Source organism: Achroia grisella, unplaced genomic scaffold, assembly GCF_030625045.1.
Source record: "Achroia grisella isolate CSIRO2021 unplaced genomic scaffold, CSIRO_AGI_Agris_v1 utg546, whole genome shotgun sequence".
In the NCBI taxonomy this organism is placed as follows: Eukaryota; Metazoa; Arthropoda; class Insecta; order Lepidoptera; family Pyralidae; genus Achroia; species Achroia grisella.
In genome coordinates this window covers 1,353,542-1,374,110 of record NW_026712931.1, presented here as the reverse complement: position 1 = coordinate 1,374,110, position 20,569 = coordinate 1,353,542, and the positions used below count along the sequence as shown (strand labels likewise).

The 20,569-nt window shown below is 31.6% G+C and overlaps 3 protein-coding genes across 3 annotated transcripts; 2 read left to right on the top strand and 1 right to left on the bottom strand.

The window, feature by feature from the left end:
- Positions 1-378: 378 nt before the first annotated feature.
- Positions 379-1,017, top strand: LOC131847996 (10 kDa heat shock protein, mitochondrial-like). The gene has a single exon (XM_059197726.1). The coding sequence runs from the start codon at positions 554-556 to the stop codon at positions 863-865; it is 312 nt and encodes a 103-aa protein (XP_059053709.1). The 5' UTR covers positions 379-553; the 3' UTR covers positions 866-1,017.
- A 1,074-nt stretch (positions 1,018-2,091) lies between these two features.
- On the bottom strand, positions 2,092-4,057 carry LOC131847994 (glucose-fructose oxidoreductase domain-containing protein 1). The gene has a single exon (XM_059197724.1). The coding sequence runs from the start codon at positions 3,747-3,749 to the stop codon at positions 2,547-2,549; it is 1,203 nt and encodes a 400-aa protein (XP_059053707.1). The 5' UTR covers positions 3,750-4,057; the 3' UTR covers positions 2,092-2,546.
- Positions 4,058-6,161: 2,104 nt separating this feature from the next.
- On the top strand, positions 6,162-15,454 carry LOC131847995 (neurogenic differentiation factor 2). Its single transcript, XM_059197725.1, has 5 exons — positions 6,162-6,209; positions 8,246-8,595; positions 10,640-10,727; positions 11,390-11,537; positions 14,614-15,454. The coding sequence occupies exons 2-5, from the start codon at positions 8,496-8,498 to the stop codon at positions 14,917-14,919; spliced, it is 642 nt and encodes a 213-aa protein (XP_059053708.1). The 5' UTR covers positions 6,162-6,209; positions 8,246-8,495; the 3' UTR covers positions 14,920-15,454.
- Positions 15,455-20,569: the final 5,115 nt, after the last annotated feature.

The following is a 20,569-nucleotide window of genomic DNA, read 5'->3' as shown; positions in this document are numbered from 1 at the left end:
ATGTAATGATAATTATAGTAAGAAAATTTAGTTACTACCATTTTATTTCTAATTATTTTTTTTATCAAACAGCGTCCTCTATAGATTTAAGTATGTACTTTTTATCTTTGTCTATTTAAATCGTATTACGGTATGCCGATTGCTTTACTTTGGTGTAAATACTTAGTACTACTACTTGTCACTAGATGTCAGTACCTATAGTAATTTAATGATCCAAAATAGCACGGAATTAAGAAATAATGAAAAAAACTATTTACTAAAATAATATAACCAAAAAACTTTCGACTAAAAAATATATTTTTTTTGGATTCAAAATAAACAGATATGTAATAAATATAGGCAACACTGTGAACACATGTTGAAACTGATTCAGTCAACTCAATCTTCATATCAGTTCAGTCCGTCTGTCTTGTCTTTTTTCTAACCAAAGATCCTTACAGTTCGCACGCTGCCCCGGTCTCGAACAAATTAGAATATTCTAGATTTCGAATACATTGAGACATTCCAAGATTAACTTTCTTTTGTTTCTTCCGATTTTCCATATAAATACAAAATGGCTAACGCAGTGAAACGTCTTATTCCTCTGCTTGACCGCGTTTTAATAAAAAGGGCTGAAGCTGTCACGAAAACTGCTGGGGGTATCGTGATTCCAGAAAAGGCACAATCCAAAATACTTCATGGAGAAGTTGTCGCTGTCGGCCCTGGATCTAGAAAAGAAAACGGCGAATTTGTTCCAGTACTAGTGAAAGTGGGTGACAAAGTGCTACTTCCCGAATACGGCGGCACAAAAGTTAACCTAGACAATGACGAGAAAGAATACCATCTCTTCAGAGAAGCTGACATACTGGCGAAAATAGAAAACTGATTTCTCAATTAATTTTAATTTTGTGATTCTGATACTGTTAGTCATTTAGAAGTTGTAGTGAATGAATAAATGATATGATTGTGTAATACTTGGATGCGGTTGCATTGAGACGTTATCTCCGTTGCATTTCTTATTATAATATTGTTATTAAATTGCTTATTATTTACACATCCTCATAAGCAAATCCCATCATATGAATTTTTTTATAGTTAATAATGTATTTTTATTAACAATATACTATTCAGATTCTTTATCATCTGATCTCAACTTGATCAAGTTAGCTTATGGTAATATGCAGAGGAAATATTTTTTAGGCACTTAGTGAATCTATATACTTGGCTAGTTAAATTTTAAGATTGTTGTCAGTCTCAATATTTTTTAAACTTGTTTATCATTACAGTGCAATTTATCTTAATTCTCAGGCCCAGCTTCAGAAAGTTCCCGTATTGGTTTGTTTCATATGACAGACAATAATAATAATAATACAAAAAAGAAAAAAATATGTAAATAATTTATTGTTCATTGAATATACTGGCATTATCATTATTCTCCATCACTATTTTACATTATAACATGGGTAATTTTAATTTTATAATCACAATATAGTGAGTCTAAAATCACAGTACATTAGTACATATGCAAGCTGTAAATAAATATCTATTAGATATTATCTAGTAGTGGCAAGTAAGTTGCAATATCGATTATCTTAATTAGCCATAAACTTTTAGGTGATCTTATTTATATTTTACAAATATTACAATCTGCAAGCAAAAATTGATTTTATTGATGATTAAATTGAAAATATCCATTAGTTTAATATTTAAATGGACAATTCTAGAATTCATCTCAATACTACTTATTGATTGCTCTTAATATATATATATATACAATAATATAACACAATGTTGTCTAGTTGCAAATTAAGCAAAGCTTGTACTATGTGTAATAATACTTAGGTTGTTTTTTTTTAATTAATACATAATAGACATGTTTGTATATGTAAGGATAGACCCTGCAACTATGAAAATAAGGTGGTGTGTAATGCCACTACACCAGCAAGGTTATTTATAAACAGTTAATTTACAAATCCATCATTAATGACATTAGTTTTACAAAGCATAGATATTGTGATTTCTAATATTAAAAGCTGTAAAATCTTAATTGTTATATTGTTCATAAGAATTAAGATTTTACAACTTTTAATAATGTTTCATATTGCATGGTTAAAGTACAGTTCAATTATGCTGTGATTTATTGTTTGTATGCAAAACTTCTTTTATAAGGTGTTATGTGAGCAACATGTGTGTTATTCCTACTAGTAAAAACCTTTACAATTTAATAATTACTGAAATGCATATTTTTGGGCCTACAGAAGAAGCTTAATAAATAAACACTGTCCTTACAATCTATACAATTTTAAAAATACTGTAGTCTTTCTATGAAACAAAGAACTTACTTGACAGCAATGTATTATACAAAATATATTTTATGGCTAAGCATTTATAGTTAAACATGTCTGGTAATATGAAGTGCTGTATTTAAAAATAAATAATTATCTACACAGCATAAAATAAGCAATAATTTTAATATATTGAAATACTGTTAATTTGTATTAAAATCTGCTTATAATAAATCAAAGGTACACAAACATGGCATATCATTACATTAACAAAATGCATAACTATTGTAAAGATATGGCGGTACGCCTTACTGCAGCAGATAGTGCTGGATTTGGATCTGGAGGTTCTGTTAACAATTGAACAGTAGTCCAACAGCCATCTTCATTTGATTGACGTAAAGCTTCCATGATAGCTTGTACTCGTTGTCCATCCTCAAATGTCGCTGCTGCTCTCACAGGCTCCTTGACCCAATCCATCTGCTCTTTTACAGGTAAAAATGCCTCTTTCAGTGCACTTATCATTTTACAAAGACCCTTGACATATGGTTTTGGAATAACACTAGATGCACAACTCAAATCCTCAACATCAACATAAATTACATCTTCATCATGTGGTCTCTTTCCTTCATCATCTAAGTAACTTTTATTAGTAGCCTTGTGTAATCTTCCGTGTAAGTCACCTCCTCTTACAACCAGATAGCCCCGTTTACTGCATACATATATTTCTTGGTTGAAACAAGGGCCTGGCAAATGATTATTTAATGTTGCTGTGACCAACAATCCTTTTTCCATTTGTAATTGGAATGTACAAAAATCTGGAGCTGATATTTTTCTTATGCCATTTACCTTAGGTGTCTCTTCTACAAACGTCCGTAACACACCATGCACTTTCACAACCTTCTGACCTGTAAGGAATGACACTAAGTCTATCACATGGCTCCCAACTAAAGTTAATGTACCTCCTCCCATTGTATCATCACACAACCAATTATAGCTCTCCCCAATTAGTGGTCCCATTTGTACACGCACATCTATTAATGTTAGTTCTTCGGGGTCGCCTAGATAGCCTTCTTGAATACTCTTCCTCATATGGCTGAATGCTGGCAAGAATCTAAGTGAATGATTCACTATTGAAATTAATGTGGGGTAGTATTGTGCAGCACGAACCATTTTCAGAGCCTCTGCTTGACACAGACCGGCAGGTTTATCACAAACGACATGCTTCCCGATACCAAGAGCTTTCACAGATATCTGAGCATGCAAATTTGGTGCACAAACTATAAATACGAGGTTGACATTTTTCTTCAAAAGAACATCGTCTATTTTGTTTGTGAAGAACGGAATTTTGAGTTCTTTTGCTATAGCTTCTGTTTCTTGTAGCGTTACTCCCCATATCGCTTCGACTGAGAACCCTTTATCTCGTAGGAATGGTACTAAAATCTTAGCCACAGCTCCAGTACCAAACACACCTATTCCTGGTAACATTTTATACGTATCGTTTTCATTTAAATTTTATTATGATAAACCATATTGGCCACAAAAAAAAAATTGTAGGTACACATTAATGTGAAGTTAATTAACTAAAACCAAAAACCATTCCATAATTGTGTAAATTGTCAATATAATATGAATTATTTTGTTACAAGTTTAGTTTCCTTTTTAGAAGTTACTGGAAGTCTTGAACATACTTATTGTGTTTATTAATTTATTCAGATTTATTGAATTACATATGTCATATATTATATTGTCTCGATTCTAGATTTCTGACTTTTGTTTGTGTTTGACGGTGACGTTTGAGTAGTTTGTAGAACTGTCAGACAGATCTGAAAGCGACACATCTTTTTATTCATCAATGGCCTCTGTCATATCTGAATTGTGATAGAACAATAATCTGATTATATAAATCCACTCCATCATCCATTCGAGCTTGGTATTGAACTAAAATTTTAACACTAACAAATTTAAATACTCCGGTTTTCTTTCATCGAAATAGTTATGATCCGAAAAAATTAAAATGGAACGTACAATTATTGTTGATCTGTTTCACGCAGAGAATTATATAAATATAAATAAAGAGCTGACAGAGGGCGAGAAAATTTATTCAGTAACCTTAAACAAACATCTTTTATGAATTTGATATTTATTTAATAAAAATGGAAGTAATATGAATTTATACTACAGTAACTGTTATGCCCGACTATGTCTGGTTTTTGGTGCTGACATTTCTGTCTGTGATACATCTTGTAAATTTCATTAAGATCCGTGCAGCCGTTCATTCTTGATGGATAACAAACAGACAGACAAAAACTTTTGCATTTGTATAGGCTAGAAACATATTACATACTAGATGAAAATAAGATACTAAGGTTATGTTTGTATTTAAGACCAAGGTATACTGTAAAAAGTTGTCTGCCACCTCAATCTCACCCATTTCAGTCATCACGCAGCTTGCTTTGTAAATTGTATTTTGGTAGCATGGTGAAATAATTCAGTGATATTATATATTACTACAACGATTTTTTCTGACTACTGCAATGCTGTCGGCCGCAGTTGATTGAACAGCTTCACCGGATGATAGAGGGCGAGTGCAGATGGCACTCCAAACCCACACTTATGGAGCGGCTAAACTCTAGCCTAACGGATTTGACTTTAGTCTGAGGGCACCACTAGGCGTTCGTATCTCGGCTCAGTCCATCATAATATTGATCCCCGTTTGAATTGTACAAGGGTTCGATCGGAGAATAAAATAGTATAATTTCTCAGTATTACGTCCTTTTCGGGCTATTGGTTAGATATGGAAAAAGAAAAAGGTATCATAAAGAAAAATAAAATAGTACTGCTGTATTTTTTTAATGTGCTAAAGGTTTACGCTGGCTAGTGGAGGATGATAAGATGAGCAGCAGCAGGTCAGCTCAGCTAGCCCATCGTGACAAAGTTATTAGAAATTTATAACGATGGTTTTCTGAGAAAACCGTGTAGAGTTCAACCTGAGTAACCTGATATGGTGCATTGCTAGCAATAGGGCTTTCAGTCCACATTACTAAAAGAAACATGCAACTTTTACCTAAATTCTTTGAAAAATTAGGCAGTTAGAAATGCATTCTGTGAAACCGTTTAAAAAATAATGTAGTAATGATAATGGAGGTTGGAGACTAAACATCAATAAACCATTACAGAAACATTTTTGAATATGTGCCTACTTAGTTGTAGTATTCATGTAAATGGAACAAAGAATAACATTTGTAGAGAAAACAGCGAGCATCGTAAGTCATACTACTCGATGGCGCTTAAAACGAATCGCTTTTCGTCGGGGCGGTTAAATTCAATGCTTTGATATCTGCCACCTGGATGCTTTAGGGTTGTCAATGTGTAATAAAATAAATTGTACCTTGTAATATATTTATTTTAATTGGAATTCCAAAATTGAAGAGAGTGTTTTTTAGTCATAATTATTAATTATTGTACTAAAATAAAAATTCAGTTCTTTATTATCAATCTAAAACATAACTATTGTGATTATTTGTTTAATAAGTACCTAAACGTATTCCCCTTTTTTCTTTATGGATAATAACAAAAATATTAGATTCGATATTTTTCCATAAAAAATATTTATTTATTTAGGGAAATAAATATCTATTATTATTCATGTTAATGATAAATATTTACTAGCAATACTTATTATTAACATGTTTGATAGCAAAAAATGGAACATTTTTTGTTATGTTAATTATTTAAAAAAGTATAGGTAATAGGTATATATATCTAAGGCTACCAATATCACGAAATTTAAACTTTTCAATCAGAACAGTCAAACGTCGCAACAATTGAATTTACAATTTAAAAGAAATTCGTAGAGGCATTGTCAAACGCCTTTCTATTATTTTTAAACTAAAGTTTTAGAGGACCAAACTTGGGAATACGAGTTTACTCTTTCCGCAGATTTTTGTAAGTATATAATCAGACTTAGCTACATTTGCCCTTTTGCTCTCTATGTGGCAGGGCAACATGTACGGGTATACCTGCCATTAAAAGGTGATCATTCAACCGCTCAGGGGTTCAAGGCATAGCACTACTAGATTCTGAGAGATAGCACTATAATTGTCATCTACCTATTCTTTAAATATTTTGACGGTCGCGTTTCCTCTTAATGCTCAGTAAAAATTGCAAAAAGAATGCAAAAGATCTGTTGTTTTTGAAAATGTTCACCGAATATCGGCGTCTGACTTTGTTACAATATATATTGTGACGACGGTCTAATATACATACTCCTAAATACACCGATCAAAAACTTGAAAAGTGTAACATCTTGACGACAACAACATAATAATTTCTTAACTTTTTAGAGAAATTCAGCTTTAGGTATGTCCAAAAACGGCGTTAGATAAAGCGGTAGTTTTCAATGCTTAAAATATCAATATTCCTCGTTGCTCTTTTAAGTGGCTTGTGCCATGTGGATAGACTCTCCTTGAAATGACTAATGTGTCAACCCTACTCGGATCCTATTTGCAGCAATCCGTCCTAACACCTCTCTCAAATCTGAGACGGTATGTACTTGATCACCTCCACAATTAGGGCTGACTGGTGAGTTTAAACAATCTTAAATCTACATGGTATTTAAACTGCAATTAAAATTTAACTATTTCACACCTATAAGCTACCATGTACAGGTTGAAATATTAGATTATTTTATTATTATAAATTTCATAAGAAATGTACTTAATTCAAATAAAAATATGTTTATGTACCCATGTGATTTATATATTAAAAAAAACTCGTATTCATCACGCTGCGAGAAATAGTAGGTAATAACAAAGACCAATACAATAGTGTAGCTATGTATACCTAATTATAATTATTGTGTTTTCAAAAGGAGGATTGAAACTGCTTCTCTTACAGACAATCTGAGTCATAAACATACTCAGATTATCCGCTTACCATCAGATAAGCCGTCGGCTTCCCAATTACATGAAGAAGACCTCACTTATGTATAAAAATGATAAAATATATCATATAAATATATTTTCACATTTACTGAAAATATATTTATATGGATATAAATAAGAATGTATAAAGGTCGGTCGAATGTTAAGCTTGAAATGTCGTGAGACAGGGCGCGTAGCACGTGTGCATCAGAACTTAAAGTATTAAGTGTCGCGGAAGTGCCCTATGCGCGGCTCTGTCAATCTTTTTGTTCCTCTCTGACGACACTAATTGCTTTACACTTTTGTTTACCGAAAGAAGTGGATTATTTTTTATCATTATACCTAATTAATGCCCGCCAGCGGTTCACGAATAAACTCGATTAGAGTGTTCAGGAAAAAGATAATTTTAAATGCGAGTGTTGATGGGGTTTTGCCTAGTGCTTATAATGTCCCTGGACAGTGGTGATTATTTAGATACCATAAACCATCTGTACCTTTATATTTGTATAAAAAATATACTAGTCACATTAATAAGATGTCTATGATGATCTACATGATACAGTACATCTAAATACGACGAACAGTACAATATCATCTAATAACAAATAAACATAGGAATGTTTCATATTAATCACTAGCTGTGCATGCGGTTTCACTTGCGTGACATTTATCTATAGTATATGTGTTAATCTGATTAAATATAATAATGTAAAGTTTCATTACAATTCAGTACAGTACAGTAGTTTTTGCGTGAAAGAGTAACAAACAGCCATCCATCTATACTCACAAACTTCCACGTTTATAATATTAGTAAAATATTTTTTTCTGTAATTTACAAAGGTACATTGTTTCAATTATAATTTACTCACTATATCATATAATTTGTTTATAATAACATAAATTAAGAAATTAATCAGCTATAACTTAATAATTTTCAGTATTCCTTAACATATAAAAATTACAAAAACAAACCATTTCTGACTGTAAAAAATGTTGCTCTTTCATATATTATGGGCATTGAATTCCTGAATATGACAGTAAAGTATATATTTTCATTAGATGTGAGTTCTCATTTGTCGGAGGATAATCCTGGACGTTGGGGTGGGGCATTGTGGAGCGCCGCCCAACATTATGTCTGCGCCGCCCTGCGTTTACGCATCATACGACACAAGGCGATAGAGCGTAGTGGATATCCAAATTTTTTTCAAATCTACAATGATTTCTAAATAATATTTCAAAATGTGGTAAATATAATGAGTATTCTGAGGTTTGTGAAATATTTTTTGTGCAATAATAAAAATTATATAAAATGCCAAGAAAACGTGTGAACAGATCGCCGCCGGTGGACAAACGTGCTGACGATGCGGATGATGATGATTTTTTTTTCGATGATACGCAATCAAATTCAGGTCAGTATATAGGTTTTTCTTTTATATTAGGTTTTCTATTACGACCGTCGTAGGTATGCATTAAACTATTATACTTATCGTCTCGGGTCTGTTTTTAATTTCAAATTAATAACTTTTCACTAAATGTTATATCAAAAACACTTTCTAAAAAAATATCTGTCTGTTTGTTCTTGGTAATCTCTGAAACCGATTTTGACGGAACGCACGCGCGTATTTAGTCACTTAGTTAATGTTACAATGGATAACTTAGACTACTTTTATTCTAGAAATTTTATATAACAAATAAAGTTAAATTTCACGCGGCAGAAGTTGCGGGGAACAGCTAGTTGTAAATAAGTCTATTTATTTCATTGCACTGTTAAACTAATGAACGGATCTTAATGAAATTAGGCATGGATAGGTATATCAGAAGGTCAGGGCGGGGAAGCGGAAGAATGACTCTGTTCCCGCGACCTCGCCCGCCACGGGCTGAGAGGTATACCATCAGGTTTTTAGCCGGTAGGAGTCCGGCAGTACCCATTCGCTCCCTATGGCGAATGGGTCTCCATGACGGATTTTCCTGATGTAAAAAAAAAAAAAGGTATATCAGAAGGCCGAACTAGGTTGTACACCAACTTTACATAAAAATGAAGACAAATTCATCGTAGAAATCAAGGAAGTTACCTACTTATTACAAACGCAAAAATGCTTATCTTTCTGTATTTTTTCATGATTGAATGGATCTTGATGAAATTTTATGTGACGATCTGGAAATGGATTATATTTTAGTAGCGGTTTAGATTTTTTATAATATTTTTCATTTTTACTATAAGTTTTACCCGCAATCAATTATAAAAAAAAACTGATAGGTGTCTCTAATTGTTCAGACTTACATGAAGGTCTTGCACACGTTAAGGGAAATTCATTCAAATTAAAAAATATATTACCGTACATACATTATACCGTTATTTTATATTCCTAAACAAATAAAATAATGCTGTACCTCATATCTATGTAATAATGCTCAACACCAAATACTCCATTCATGATGCGAGTGGCTGAGAATATAATTTTACGTATAAGGTTTATAGAATCAAAATATAATAGAAGGTAATAATATATTCCCACAATTGTTTTGATCAATACCGTGAGTCTTTGTCTACGGCTTACGTATTACAAGTTTAAATATAAGTATATATATACATCTTTTATCTTCTTTTCATTTATTTTTTTATATTTTCTTTTATTTTTTTATAATAAAATTTTGATAAGGGGGAACTGTCCGTATGTCTCTTTGTATATGAATGTTACAAGTAAAAAGGGCTTCATGAATTATAATAAAATTTTCTCAGAATATGTTGTTAAATATGTCCATAGGTACAATAATTAATATTGTGAAATTACTCAAGCCGTTTTCTAAAATTGTTAATTAGTTCTTTAATTAAATAATATATTTCGTCGTATGGCTGATTTATTCATTGTCGTGGTTTGATTACCATCAATATATAGCGATTTTGAAATGTACTTACACGCGTATGAAGTCTGCTGTATAGTGAAATATGAAAGTGCAACAAATCACGGAATTGCAATAAATAACATTAAAAGCGCAACAACATCTAAAGTTCGTAATGTTCATGTATAATTAAAATATGAAGATACGAAAGATTAGTACCTTGAAAAATTATTTCATTAAGTAATTTTTTTGTAATTCTTTTAAGTAGGTAGTATATTATTATTAATGTGCAATATAATTATTATTTCCAATAGGCTTTCACACCCATAACAAAAGATGTTTTTTATAACAATTTACTAACATGCCATCTACCTATATTCTTTTGTTCACAATGATGATGATCATGAATTATTTAAATTATTTAACCAAAAAAGTAGTAATAGTGCAACCTATATTTAAAAAAGGAATAACTTAGGCATAATAATAACAGAAATCTATATGATTTTGACATGTAACAACCAGTTTTCTCTATTATATTTTTTTTAATTAAAGTAAAATTAATTATATTTGTTTTAATGATTACTGTTGTCATTATTTTCTTTTCTGTCGTAGGCCGAGGTACACATGAGCCACAACATAGGAATGCAGCAAATGCACGGGAAAGAGCCAGAATGCGAGTGTTGTCTAAAGCTTTCTGCAGGTATATATTCAAATTAATCTAAATCTACTATAATAAAATACTATCTCCTAAAACATGTTCTATTAGGATTCATGAAAACAAATTTTAGCTATAAAACTGTTACTTAATATACTGTTACTGTTCATTAATCAAGAGAATATGAACAAATCACGTAATATTAAATGAAATAGGCTTATTGGATGTTTCTGTTAAATTGCAATCCACGCATTCTAAAACTGTTTGACAGATTTTTTTACCGATGCATTACAAATCTTTGAATTTCCCGGTTTGTTTTACAAAAGCATAATATATACATATAAACCATCCTCTTCTATTGCTGAAAATGGCATTAAAATCCGTTGCGTAATACAGAAGATATAAGCGAACAAACAGCGGCAGCAACTTTGAGATTAGGTATTGGCTATCAGTAACCTGCATTAGTTTTCATACAGTTTATCTGTATTGTTATCGTTAAGATTAAATCTTAAAAAATAAAAATATTTTATATTCTGCACACCTGTCTTTAAATGGACTATGAAGAAAGTCGTTTCAAATCCATAAACACAAAAGAATTTGCTCTGTTTGGCAAACATTATTTTCTACTAATACATTAACAAACAGTAAACAAGAAAAGTAAATAAGTAATTAATAATAATATTAATAATTTTATTTATTTATCAAAGGCTAAAGACAACGCTGCCTTGGGTGCCAGCGGACACGAAATTATCGAAGTTAGATACCTTGCGCTTGGCTGCATCATACATTGCACACCTTCGGGCCCTTCTTCATGAGCCCCGGTCTGCTCATACACCGCCACATCCACTTAGTTTGGTTAGTATACAGAGGAATTGTCAACCAGTGATGTCGTAACAAACTCAACTCTTGTCTTATCCACATTGCTCTGGATATTAGACTCTAATCTAGCTAGGAGTGAATCCACTGTGGCGGTAACTTACTATATGCACAGATAACAACCAATATATACATTATTTATATTAACCGAGTCTTAACATGAATAATTTTATGGTAAATAAAGGTCTCTCGACATTTCGACTAGGTTGCACTAGCAGTGGTCTCGAGCTGACTCAGTGTTAGCTCGGGACCACTGCTAGTGCGGATATGCTTTATTTGCCATAAAATTATTCGTGGTATGACCCACTTAATAATATAAATAATGTATATTAAATACGAAAGTTTAAAACAACTTATTACTGTATATAATGTATGGCTCAGTAACTTTGTATGTATATTTATAATTTTGGCTGACTCTCCGGCGGAAGAAACAGAGAAAAATGAGACGGATCAAAACGTAGAGATGGCGCCAGTGAAGGCTCACCCACTGCACTTTTGTTCCAATATCCCTTTAGAAATGTGTGCCTTCAAGTGTCGTGTTCACCATGATGACTGTTGAGACTGCCTAAGACTACCCCATCTAGAGTAACAGTAGTGGTTATTTTGTTTATGACTTCATTTATTCCTTACATTTCTGAAAAAAATGTGTTTCACCTATTATTTATGTATTTGTAATGGTCATCCAACAAATACTTCATTATGTGATGCCCATGATTCCCTTTATGTGAAGGTATGATGCTTCCGTACTCTGTAATTTCACTCTATATCTCACCCTCAAACCGAAACGGTTAACAAGGAAACTACTTGGCGGCAGAAATTTATGAGACAGAAGTACCGCAAATGACTTTGTGTAAAATCTAACTTTAATGTACTTCTGTATTTAAGTTCGTGTAAGTGTATATCATTTAAACATATGTTTACTTTCTTGTAGTCGGAGTATCGAAGTATCGAATCTAATACATTTTACAATTTGTCTTGATTCATGTAGGTATTATATTTATTTAGTATCTTTGTAGTTACCAATGATTACTTATTAATCAACAACCCAAACCTATTAAATGTCACTCAATTCCCAACAAGCTCGCGACATAAAAACAACGCCCATATGTCACGCAACTCGCTAATAGTTTACGATTTATCCTCTGTCGGAGTTGTCATCCACTTAATTAATTTGGATCGGCACGAGCGTTTCGAATTCTATCCAAACCCAAACCGCAATGAATCAGTTGTTTCGGTTGCCAAACGCCACCGAACACTTTCATCGCAAGAATCCGGAGGATTATGAACACGTTCCACGAAGGCCCGCGATTTGATCGATGTTAAGATTAGTGTTGCCATAAGTCTGAACATGTCTTTGAAATACGGTTAGTTTTGAAAATCGAACAGTTATTTGTCGTTTTTATTCCTTGTCATTTGATAAGTACTATACACGTATTTTCTAGATGTTTTCAGATTAGTATTTAAGTAGTTAAAAATCTTTTAAAAGAAATGGCTCTCAGTTTTACTACTTTTTTGCTGTGAGTGTAAATTTTTAAATCGCTATAGTTACTAAACGAAAAAAATACCTGTTATGGTTCATCGGAAATGTAGAATTTAAATGACTCTCGTTTAAATGCGTATTTTTTGTATTTTTGCTGTGCACAGAAATATTGCACAGTATTCTCGTATGTACGAGATTATAAAATTCTCTATATAATTCTTTAAAAACTAAAATAAGAATCAATATTTAGTTTTGTAATAGACAGAATTTATTTTCATGGTTTTCTCTCGTATTACTTTTGTCCGGATAGGTAGTTACATTAATTGTATAAATTTATCGATTTCTTAATATTCTTATTTTTTAGTAGTCACCGTGTGTGTTCCCCGGACACTTAAAAAATAAACATATTTTTCGTCATAAAAATAACGATCACTCTTGCTATTCTTTTGTACAAACGTAAACGAATCCAAATATCGTCTTAGAACTGAAGAAGATAGGAACAAAAAAAAGTTATAACAACAAACACTTTAACGCTGACCAAAAGTTTGCAGCTGTTACGTGTATAAATAAAGTTTATCTCCGGACGTAAAATATGCTCCCGTTTTATTGTTCTTCTCGACTTTGTCTTGTTTATTGTTTAATTATAAATGTTATAGAGAAATAAAAAATGTAGTACCCTACAAAATGACGTAGTGTAGTGTAGTAGTGTAGTAATGAAAAAATGTAGTACTGTACTAACCTTGTGAAGATTGACTAACTCATGTCACACTTTTAATGCATCGGCCACAGACAATTTTCACTTCTGCAATTAAGCATATAGTAGTACATATCACATGAGATTTTAAATCAGAACACATAAATAATACTATCCACATGTTTATATATTTTGAAAAGACAGTTTCACTATCACAAAGGTTGCGAAATTATTTATTTACTACTCTTTTACTTACTACTAGTACTATTTAACAAGCGTTTTTTAATACCGCAACGGTGGTAAGCAAGCGGTGCATACAGCCCGACCAATGCAAATAGGCTCCGTTGTTTCTAAACAAAGGCATGATATTCGCCCTACTTAGGTATAGTCTTATTTAGTTATTCATATTTAACTTAAAGAGGCAAAACAGATATGCAAAGATACGGATATATCTAAAGAGGACAAATAGACATGATAATATAAGGTTTTCGTCTTGATCATTTCGCTACGAAACTCTAAAAATACTAAAATCTTATATTGCAGTATACAAACATGTGCGTCCCAAAGTCTCGTAGTGTTTGTTCGGACATAAAAAATGCGGTCAAATTTATGTATGTTGGCAATAAATAGAGAATTTCACACTTGACGCTATTTGGGAGGTCTCATTTAAAAAATGCGACTTAATGGTATACAAGATATATAACTTACTAACATTAAATTAATCTGTATTCTTAATATTGAACAGTTATTTGTTGGGTTCGAATTATTAGTATATATCTAAGTTTGTATAAAATATTATATATACGTACATACCTACCTACTAAGTACATGAAGTATCGAAATTTGTATTACCAATACCTATACATGGTTTATTGTTGCAGGCGTGGCCCTTCGCTTTCCAACACGGCGGCAGTCTCAGCTGTTCCGTATCACAAAGATGGAACGTAAACGCACAAGCAAACGAAAATGCAAACAATCGCAATAACATACCACAAAGAGATATTCAAAATGAAGGTTCCATTGAAAATTACGGTCAGGAATATTGTGATAATGATTACGACGACCGATGCTACGAAGACTTGACGAACGAATCATGCACGCCGTTGCAATATTGCGAGTATGGATACAAGGATAATTATTATGAAATGAGAAATTATACTACCGAAAACCTTATAAATAATGTATAAATTGATACTAGAATATATTATTGGTATATTAACTTCGATTGTTATCACAGATCAGTATGTCAGGGTCAAGATTCCACTGGTAGCGGTCCAACGATAGCCGAGTACACTGAGATAAAATCCTTATAGACCGAGTATATCAATCGGTTTCCCTTATACAAAATAAGAGAGTAATGCGTGAAGAAATCATTATTATATATTTTAAAATAAAACAGGAAGTAAATACATACTAATATTATAAATGTGAAAGTATGTAGGTCTTATGGTCCTATCCTCTCTATGTTTCTTATCTTTTTACGACTAAACGCCGTAGCGGATATTAATGAAATTCAATGTGAAGATAGGCTAACTTTTTTTTTTCTTAAAAACAATCTTCAATTCAAACAAACAATCAAGGGCTAGAAGAATGTATAGACAAAATCACGGGTTCCAGTTAATAAGGTTATTGAGAGTCCATGCATATTATGATAAACTGAAAAGTATATTCCGTGTCTATTCACGGACACACACACTATTGTTGTACATGCAAAGAAATTAGCAAATAGAAATTATCAGTTTCATATTGAAATATTGAACTTGATTAACGACGAAAATATTTATAAATCGATTAGTCTTTCTGGAGATTTTGTCTTCTTTCTTAGATAAAAGACTGCAAAGATCTCCGTCATCCTGATACAAACTATCTTTGCGCCAAATTTAATTAAGATCTATTCAGCAGTTTAGTCGTGAAAGCAGAAACAGAACATGTTTTAGAATTTATGATTATTGACTGATGGAAAATGTAATTTATGACTAAATTCATTTTTACTCCAAAACTATCACCAAATAGTTATTTGATAAAAGGTGCTTGCTATCATCTGCACCATGCTATTGCCCTCTAGTTGCAGAGGTCTACTTATAAATATACTACACATACAAAATCTAAGTTCATTTCAAGTTAATAGCCATCTATAAAACACGTTATACTGATTCCATAATGTATTAAATAACTTTTTTAATTGATGATACCTTCTGCACATTTAGCAGATGAAAGTTGAATTTGTTAAAATTTTCATTATACATTATCAGTCAAAGTAGCGTGATTAAATACTTTGTGATTTTGATTTGTGATGATACGAAATTTAGGACCCCTCCCGTCGACGTCTTGTCACACAACGTCACATTTTACCGATCGATGAAACGTGTGACGTAATTTATACATATCCCTTATTTCAAACTTGTACGCTGTCAAAACGGCAGAAAGCGAACTTGCATAATGTAGTTGTTTAGATTTATACAGTACCTACGCAGGTACAATATTAGTTGCCTTATTAGTTGATTGTCTGACTATAACTTTGGTAATAATTTATTGAGTGATAAATGTCTAAATTTTAGAAATAAATACGTTACGAGATTGTCATCTGAATATATATATTAAGTAGCTTGTAAGATAAAAATATTTAAACCAAAGAATGAGTAATTAAATTGCAAACACGTTTCTGTATTTTATTTGGTCTCAGTTATTTCCTAAAGAACGTAGAACAAATATTAAGAAAAGTTTTTCTATAATTTTCCTTATAATTAAAACTGAATGGTTCTCAGAGGCAAATATGTATAAGGTAAGTACCTACTAAATTAAAATGAGAAACAAAAAGAAATAACCTTGTTCGAAGTTTATTTTAGAAATTGAGATATTATTGTGATCGATCACTTTGCATTCGAATAACAATTTTAGTTGATTGAAAATTAATACTAGCGCTAAGGAAAGTGGTAACTTGATATATCACAAAGTAGTTGTCACTTCGGCAAACCTGACAAAACAAACAAAATATTTGCCGCCGGATAGGAATAAAAAAATATTGCAAGCAAATGAGGCCCACATGATTTTTTTCTTATGCAGAGTTTTTTTTACAAGCGAGAATTTACCTATAACATTAATCTAGTGACTTTGGATAATAATAATGTCCTTTTGGAAACTGTAATACCATAGATGGTGAGCTATCTTTTTAATCAACGGGACAATTAAAGTTTTAAATTTCTTTGGCACATGTTACCATTATTAATACTTTACAAAACTTAATTTATATCTAATGGACATGAAATTCAATTTTAGAAATGCTTGCCGGGCTGCATAAACATAGTAATTGACTTGGAGCATCCTTGATTGTATTTCTGGTGCATATAGGCGACAGTTTCCACCTACCTTTACGCTGGCGGGGGAGATGATAGTGAACATTATCAGGTCAAGTCAGTTAGCACATCTTTGTAAATTCACCAGGAATGTATCACGATGGTTTCCAGGGGGAACCGCGTGGAGGTCAAACTGCATTGGTACATTGCTAGCAATGGTGTCATCAGTCCATTACTAACAATCCCAATCCCCCGATCTCTTGTGTAGTTCTAAATCATATTACTTGGAATAAAATTACTGTATTAACTTTATCAAATTTGAGAAGATGAAAGCATTATTAAGGCATCGGAATCATAACAGTCTAGACAAACTTGTGCAGTCACGATGCAGGTACTAAATCACAAAGTTTCGCAGTCTAATGGTTTTAGGTTTTGATGACAACGAAACCATTATTTCAGATATTATAATTATGTCGAAACTGGTATTATTAAATTAATAGATACCTCTTATTGCTGTAATTTCATATTGTAAATTAGACTTTTGTAATGTGCGATATTTTTAGAATCACAATATACAGACAGTTACAGCTCCAATACTTTATCATTCCTTTATTATGACAGCCTCGGTGGTCTAGCGGTTTAGCACAACACTTTACGACCTATGGTCGCGAGTTCGATTCCTCGCACGGCACAAACATTTGTATTCATGGGTATGATTGTTTATATTCGTCTGGGTATGTTCTATGTATAATATGTACGTGTTTAGAAATATATATATATATATATATATGTATATATGTATATGTATGTATGTATTTGTATCAGTTTTAATACCATAACACAAGCTTTGGCGCTGTGTATATTGTCTTGAGGTTATTATTCCGATCTGGCTACTCTAAGCCCGTGTAGGAATATTTGTATTGTTTATTGGTAACTTGATAGAGTGTATCTATCAAGTCAAGCTTAATGGCCATTCCTTGTAGCATAAATATGTTACGTTACAGTCAAATGTAAATTCTACAATGTTGTTAGGGTATCGTTGGTAATAAGAAAACACTTTAATTAGCCGGTGAAAATTTTATTGTTTTATAAGAATAATATAGCTATGTATTATGCCAGAGCACGCTAAAAAGTATTTTTTTTTTTCAATTATTTACAACAAATCATAAAGTAAAACTTAAGCGAGGCATGTTTTGGTAAAATTTGTTTATAAATAATTAACACTACTGAACTTATAACTAAAGCAAAAGGTGCAGTTAATTATAAATATAACTTAATATGACCGTACAAAATATCTAATATTGCTATATTAATATAAATGTCAACGTACAGTACCTACAGTGATATAAAACACTGATCCATCCATACGTGGAGGTGAGAATATAAAACATTAATTGTACATTATCTAGGAAACATATAATTGCTTATTTGTGGCTTATTTTAAATACTAAATTTTATTAATGCTTTCAATTTCACTAATTGTTTTTTTACCTAATAAACAGTGACGGATGCGGTCAGACCGCACTACTTGAGATATTAAGCCACGCAGGGACATTGACTAAAAATGGGCTTTAATTGCAACTTCGCAAATAAATCTGAAAATTCGCGTATGTGTACATACGGATAAAGGAATTTACTAATTTTATGTTAGAAAATAGCTTAAATAATAAACATATTTTGACACGAATTCGACAGTTGTGTACCAACATAATTATTTACCAACAAGGCATTAATGCTACACACATAAACATACTGTCTTAGGCTAAATGAATTACATTCATGCTCCTTAACACTATATTTAACCCCATACTTTGATTACATCTTGTATGATACGATAAGATAAAGGTAGTATACATTATATTAAAATAATACTATTCTACCATTTTTTTGGTAGTTTCCTAGCTTCGATAAACCTACGCCTACTTAGTGTGAAACATTGGAGGCCGATTCTGAATGTTATGCTGTCGTAAAATTCTCTGTAACTTAAAACTATTAGTTCCCTTTTACATAATGGACCTGGAAAGTAGCACTACGGAATTCGGTGTGCTGTTATAACGACTCCCTAAGTATGCACCAAAAATCTTTAAATTTATTAATGCTTTTCGATTTAATTTAGAATTTACTATTTTCTTTATTAAGTTTATCTTCGTGATTACAACTGACTTCGTGTATGACTCTCCTGACTACATCTTGTTAAACAAATATTTAAAGAATAACATCAAAATCGGCCTCAATATTTATTTTTTATTTATAATTTTCCTTTCAAATGTTAACAATTAGATTAGACTGTTACACTTAATTTTGGTTCAAAATATATAGTAGATATTGTGTTAGAAATCAAGAAAATTGTAAAAATATTCATTGTAGCATACGACGTTTAGAGTTTGCAGTTGTTTAATTATTAATAATAAAGTGATAAGGACATTAATGATATTACAAAATATTGCATACATATTTGTGATTATTGTAGGTTTCCAATAAATAAGTACAGGCAGTATGTAAAGTTGTTTACCCGTTATAATTCACTATATATTACTAATTAAGCATTTATCTAAATGAAAATTATCATTAAAATTTTCATTAATATAGTCCTAGGTATAAAATTGATTCAGGATTTGTTATTCTCTATAATTATAAGTCAAGTTAACAAAGGATGTATATTGCTTATGTAATTAAAGTTCTAACACATTTGAAAGTTAAAAAAGGCGTCAGTGTCATCAATTTTGGGATCAGAAACCAAATAGTGTCAAGGAAAAATTATACGCAGCTATATGCTCAATAGTTTACCAACCATACGGATTCCTTAGAAGTTAATTAAAATATAATATTTTTTACGTTAACTGTATTTTATAACTTTTTAACGTATCTTGTGGGGACTCTCTTTGGGCTACGGCCACTGATTGGACTACAAATATTCCTTTGGGAGATTTGTAATAGCATTTGCTGATGATCACTCTGTTCTCCCTAATTTGAATTTAAAGATGAATCTGTATTTTCGTAAACATCTCATTTTAAAAGAACAATAGTTGAGTTTGTTGTCAGTTAGAACTGACGATAGATTTTACACATCATAAGAGACTATGAATAAAAATATTATGATTTTGATCTGATCGTTAAACTCTTGACATGATGGGCTAACTGACCAGATGTATTTATCATTTTGTCAGTCCCCGCGAGCATAGGCGGGTGCAACAATCTTTAATTATATGTTAGAATACTATTACTTGGTAAACTATCAATTGTATGGCTACATCTTGGTTATATTGTAAGAAAACATAGTTATGTGCCCAACGAATTCTAATAAATCCCGAAAATAAACGACTTTGATATTTTCTAACGAAAGTGAAATCTATGGTCATTCATTCTTTGTCTTTATATGTAGGTACTTATATAGTAAAGATAATACAGTCATACATGTATTTTCAATGTATCTATATATATGCAAATTAGCAAGAGGTGAAAAAAGATTGAGATATAAAAATGCAGTTCTGACAATATGTAAGTATAAAAAGTTTAAACAGAATTAAATGAAAGAATTCCTTGC

Coding starts and splice junctions, on each gene's coding strand:
- LOC131847995 (XM_059197725.1), top strand. CDS start 8,496: ATGCCAAGAAAACGTGTGAACAGATCGCCGCCGGTGGACAAACGTGCT. Junction 8,596..10,639: donor TGATACGCAATCAAATTCAG/GTCAGTATATAG, acceptor TTTCTGTCGTAG/GCCGAGGTACACATGAGCCA. Junction 11,538..14,613: donor CGCCACATCCACTTAGTTTG/GTTAGTATACAG, acceptor TTATTGTTGCAG/GCGTGGCCCTTCGCTTTCCA.
- LOC131847994 (XM_059197724.1), bottom strand. CDS start 3,749: ATGTTACCAGGAATAGGTGTGTTTGGTACTGGAGCTGTGGCTAAGATT.
- LOC131847996 (XM_059197726.1), top strand. CDS start 554: ATGGCTAACGCAGTGAAACGTCTTATTCCTCTGCTTGACCGCGTTTTA.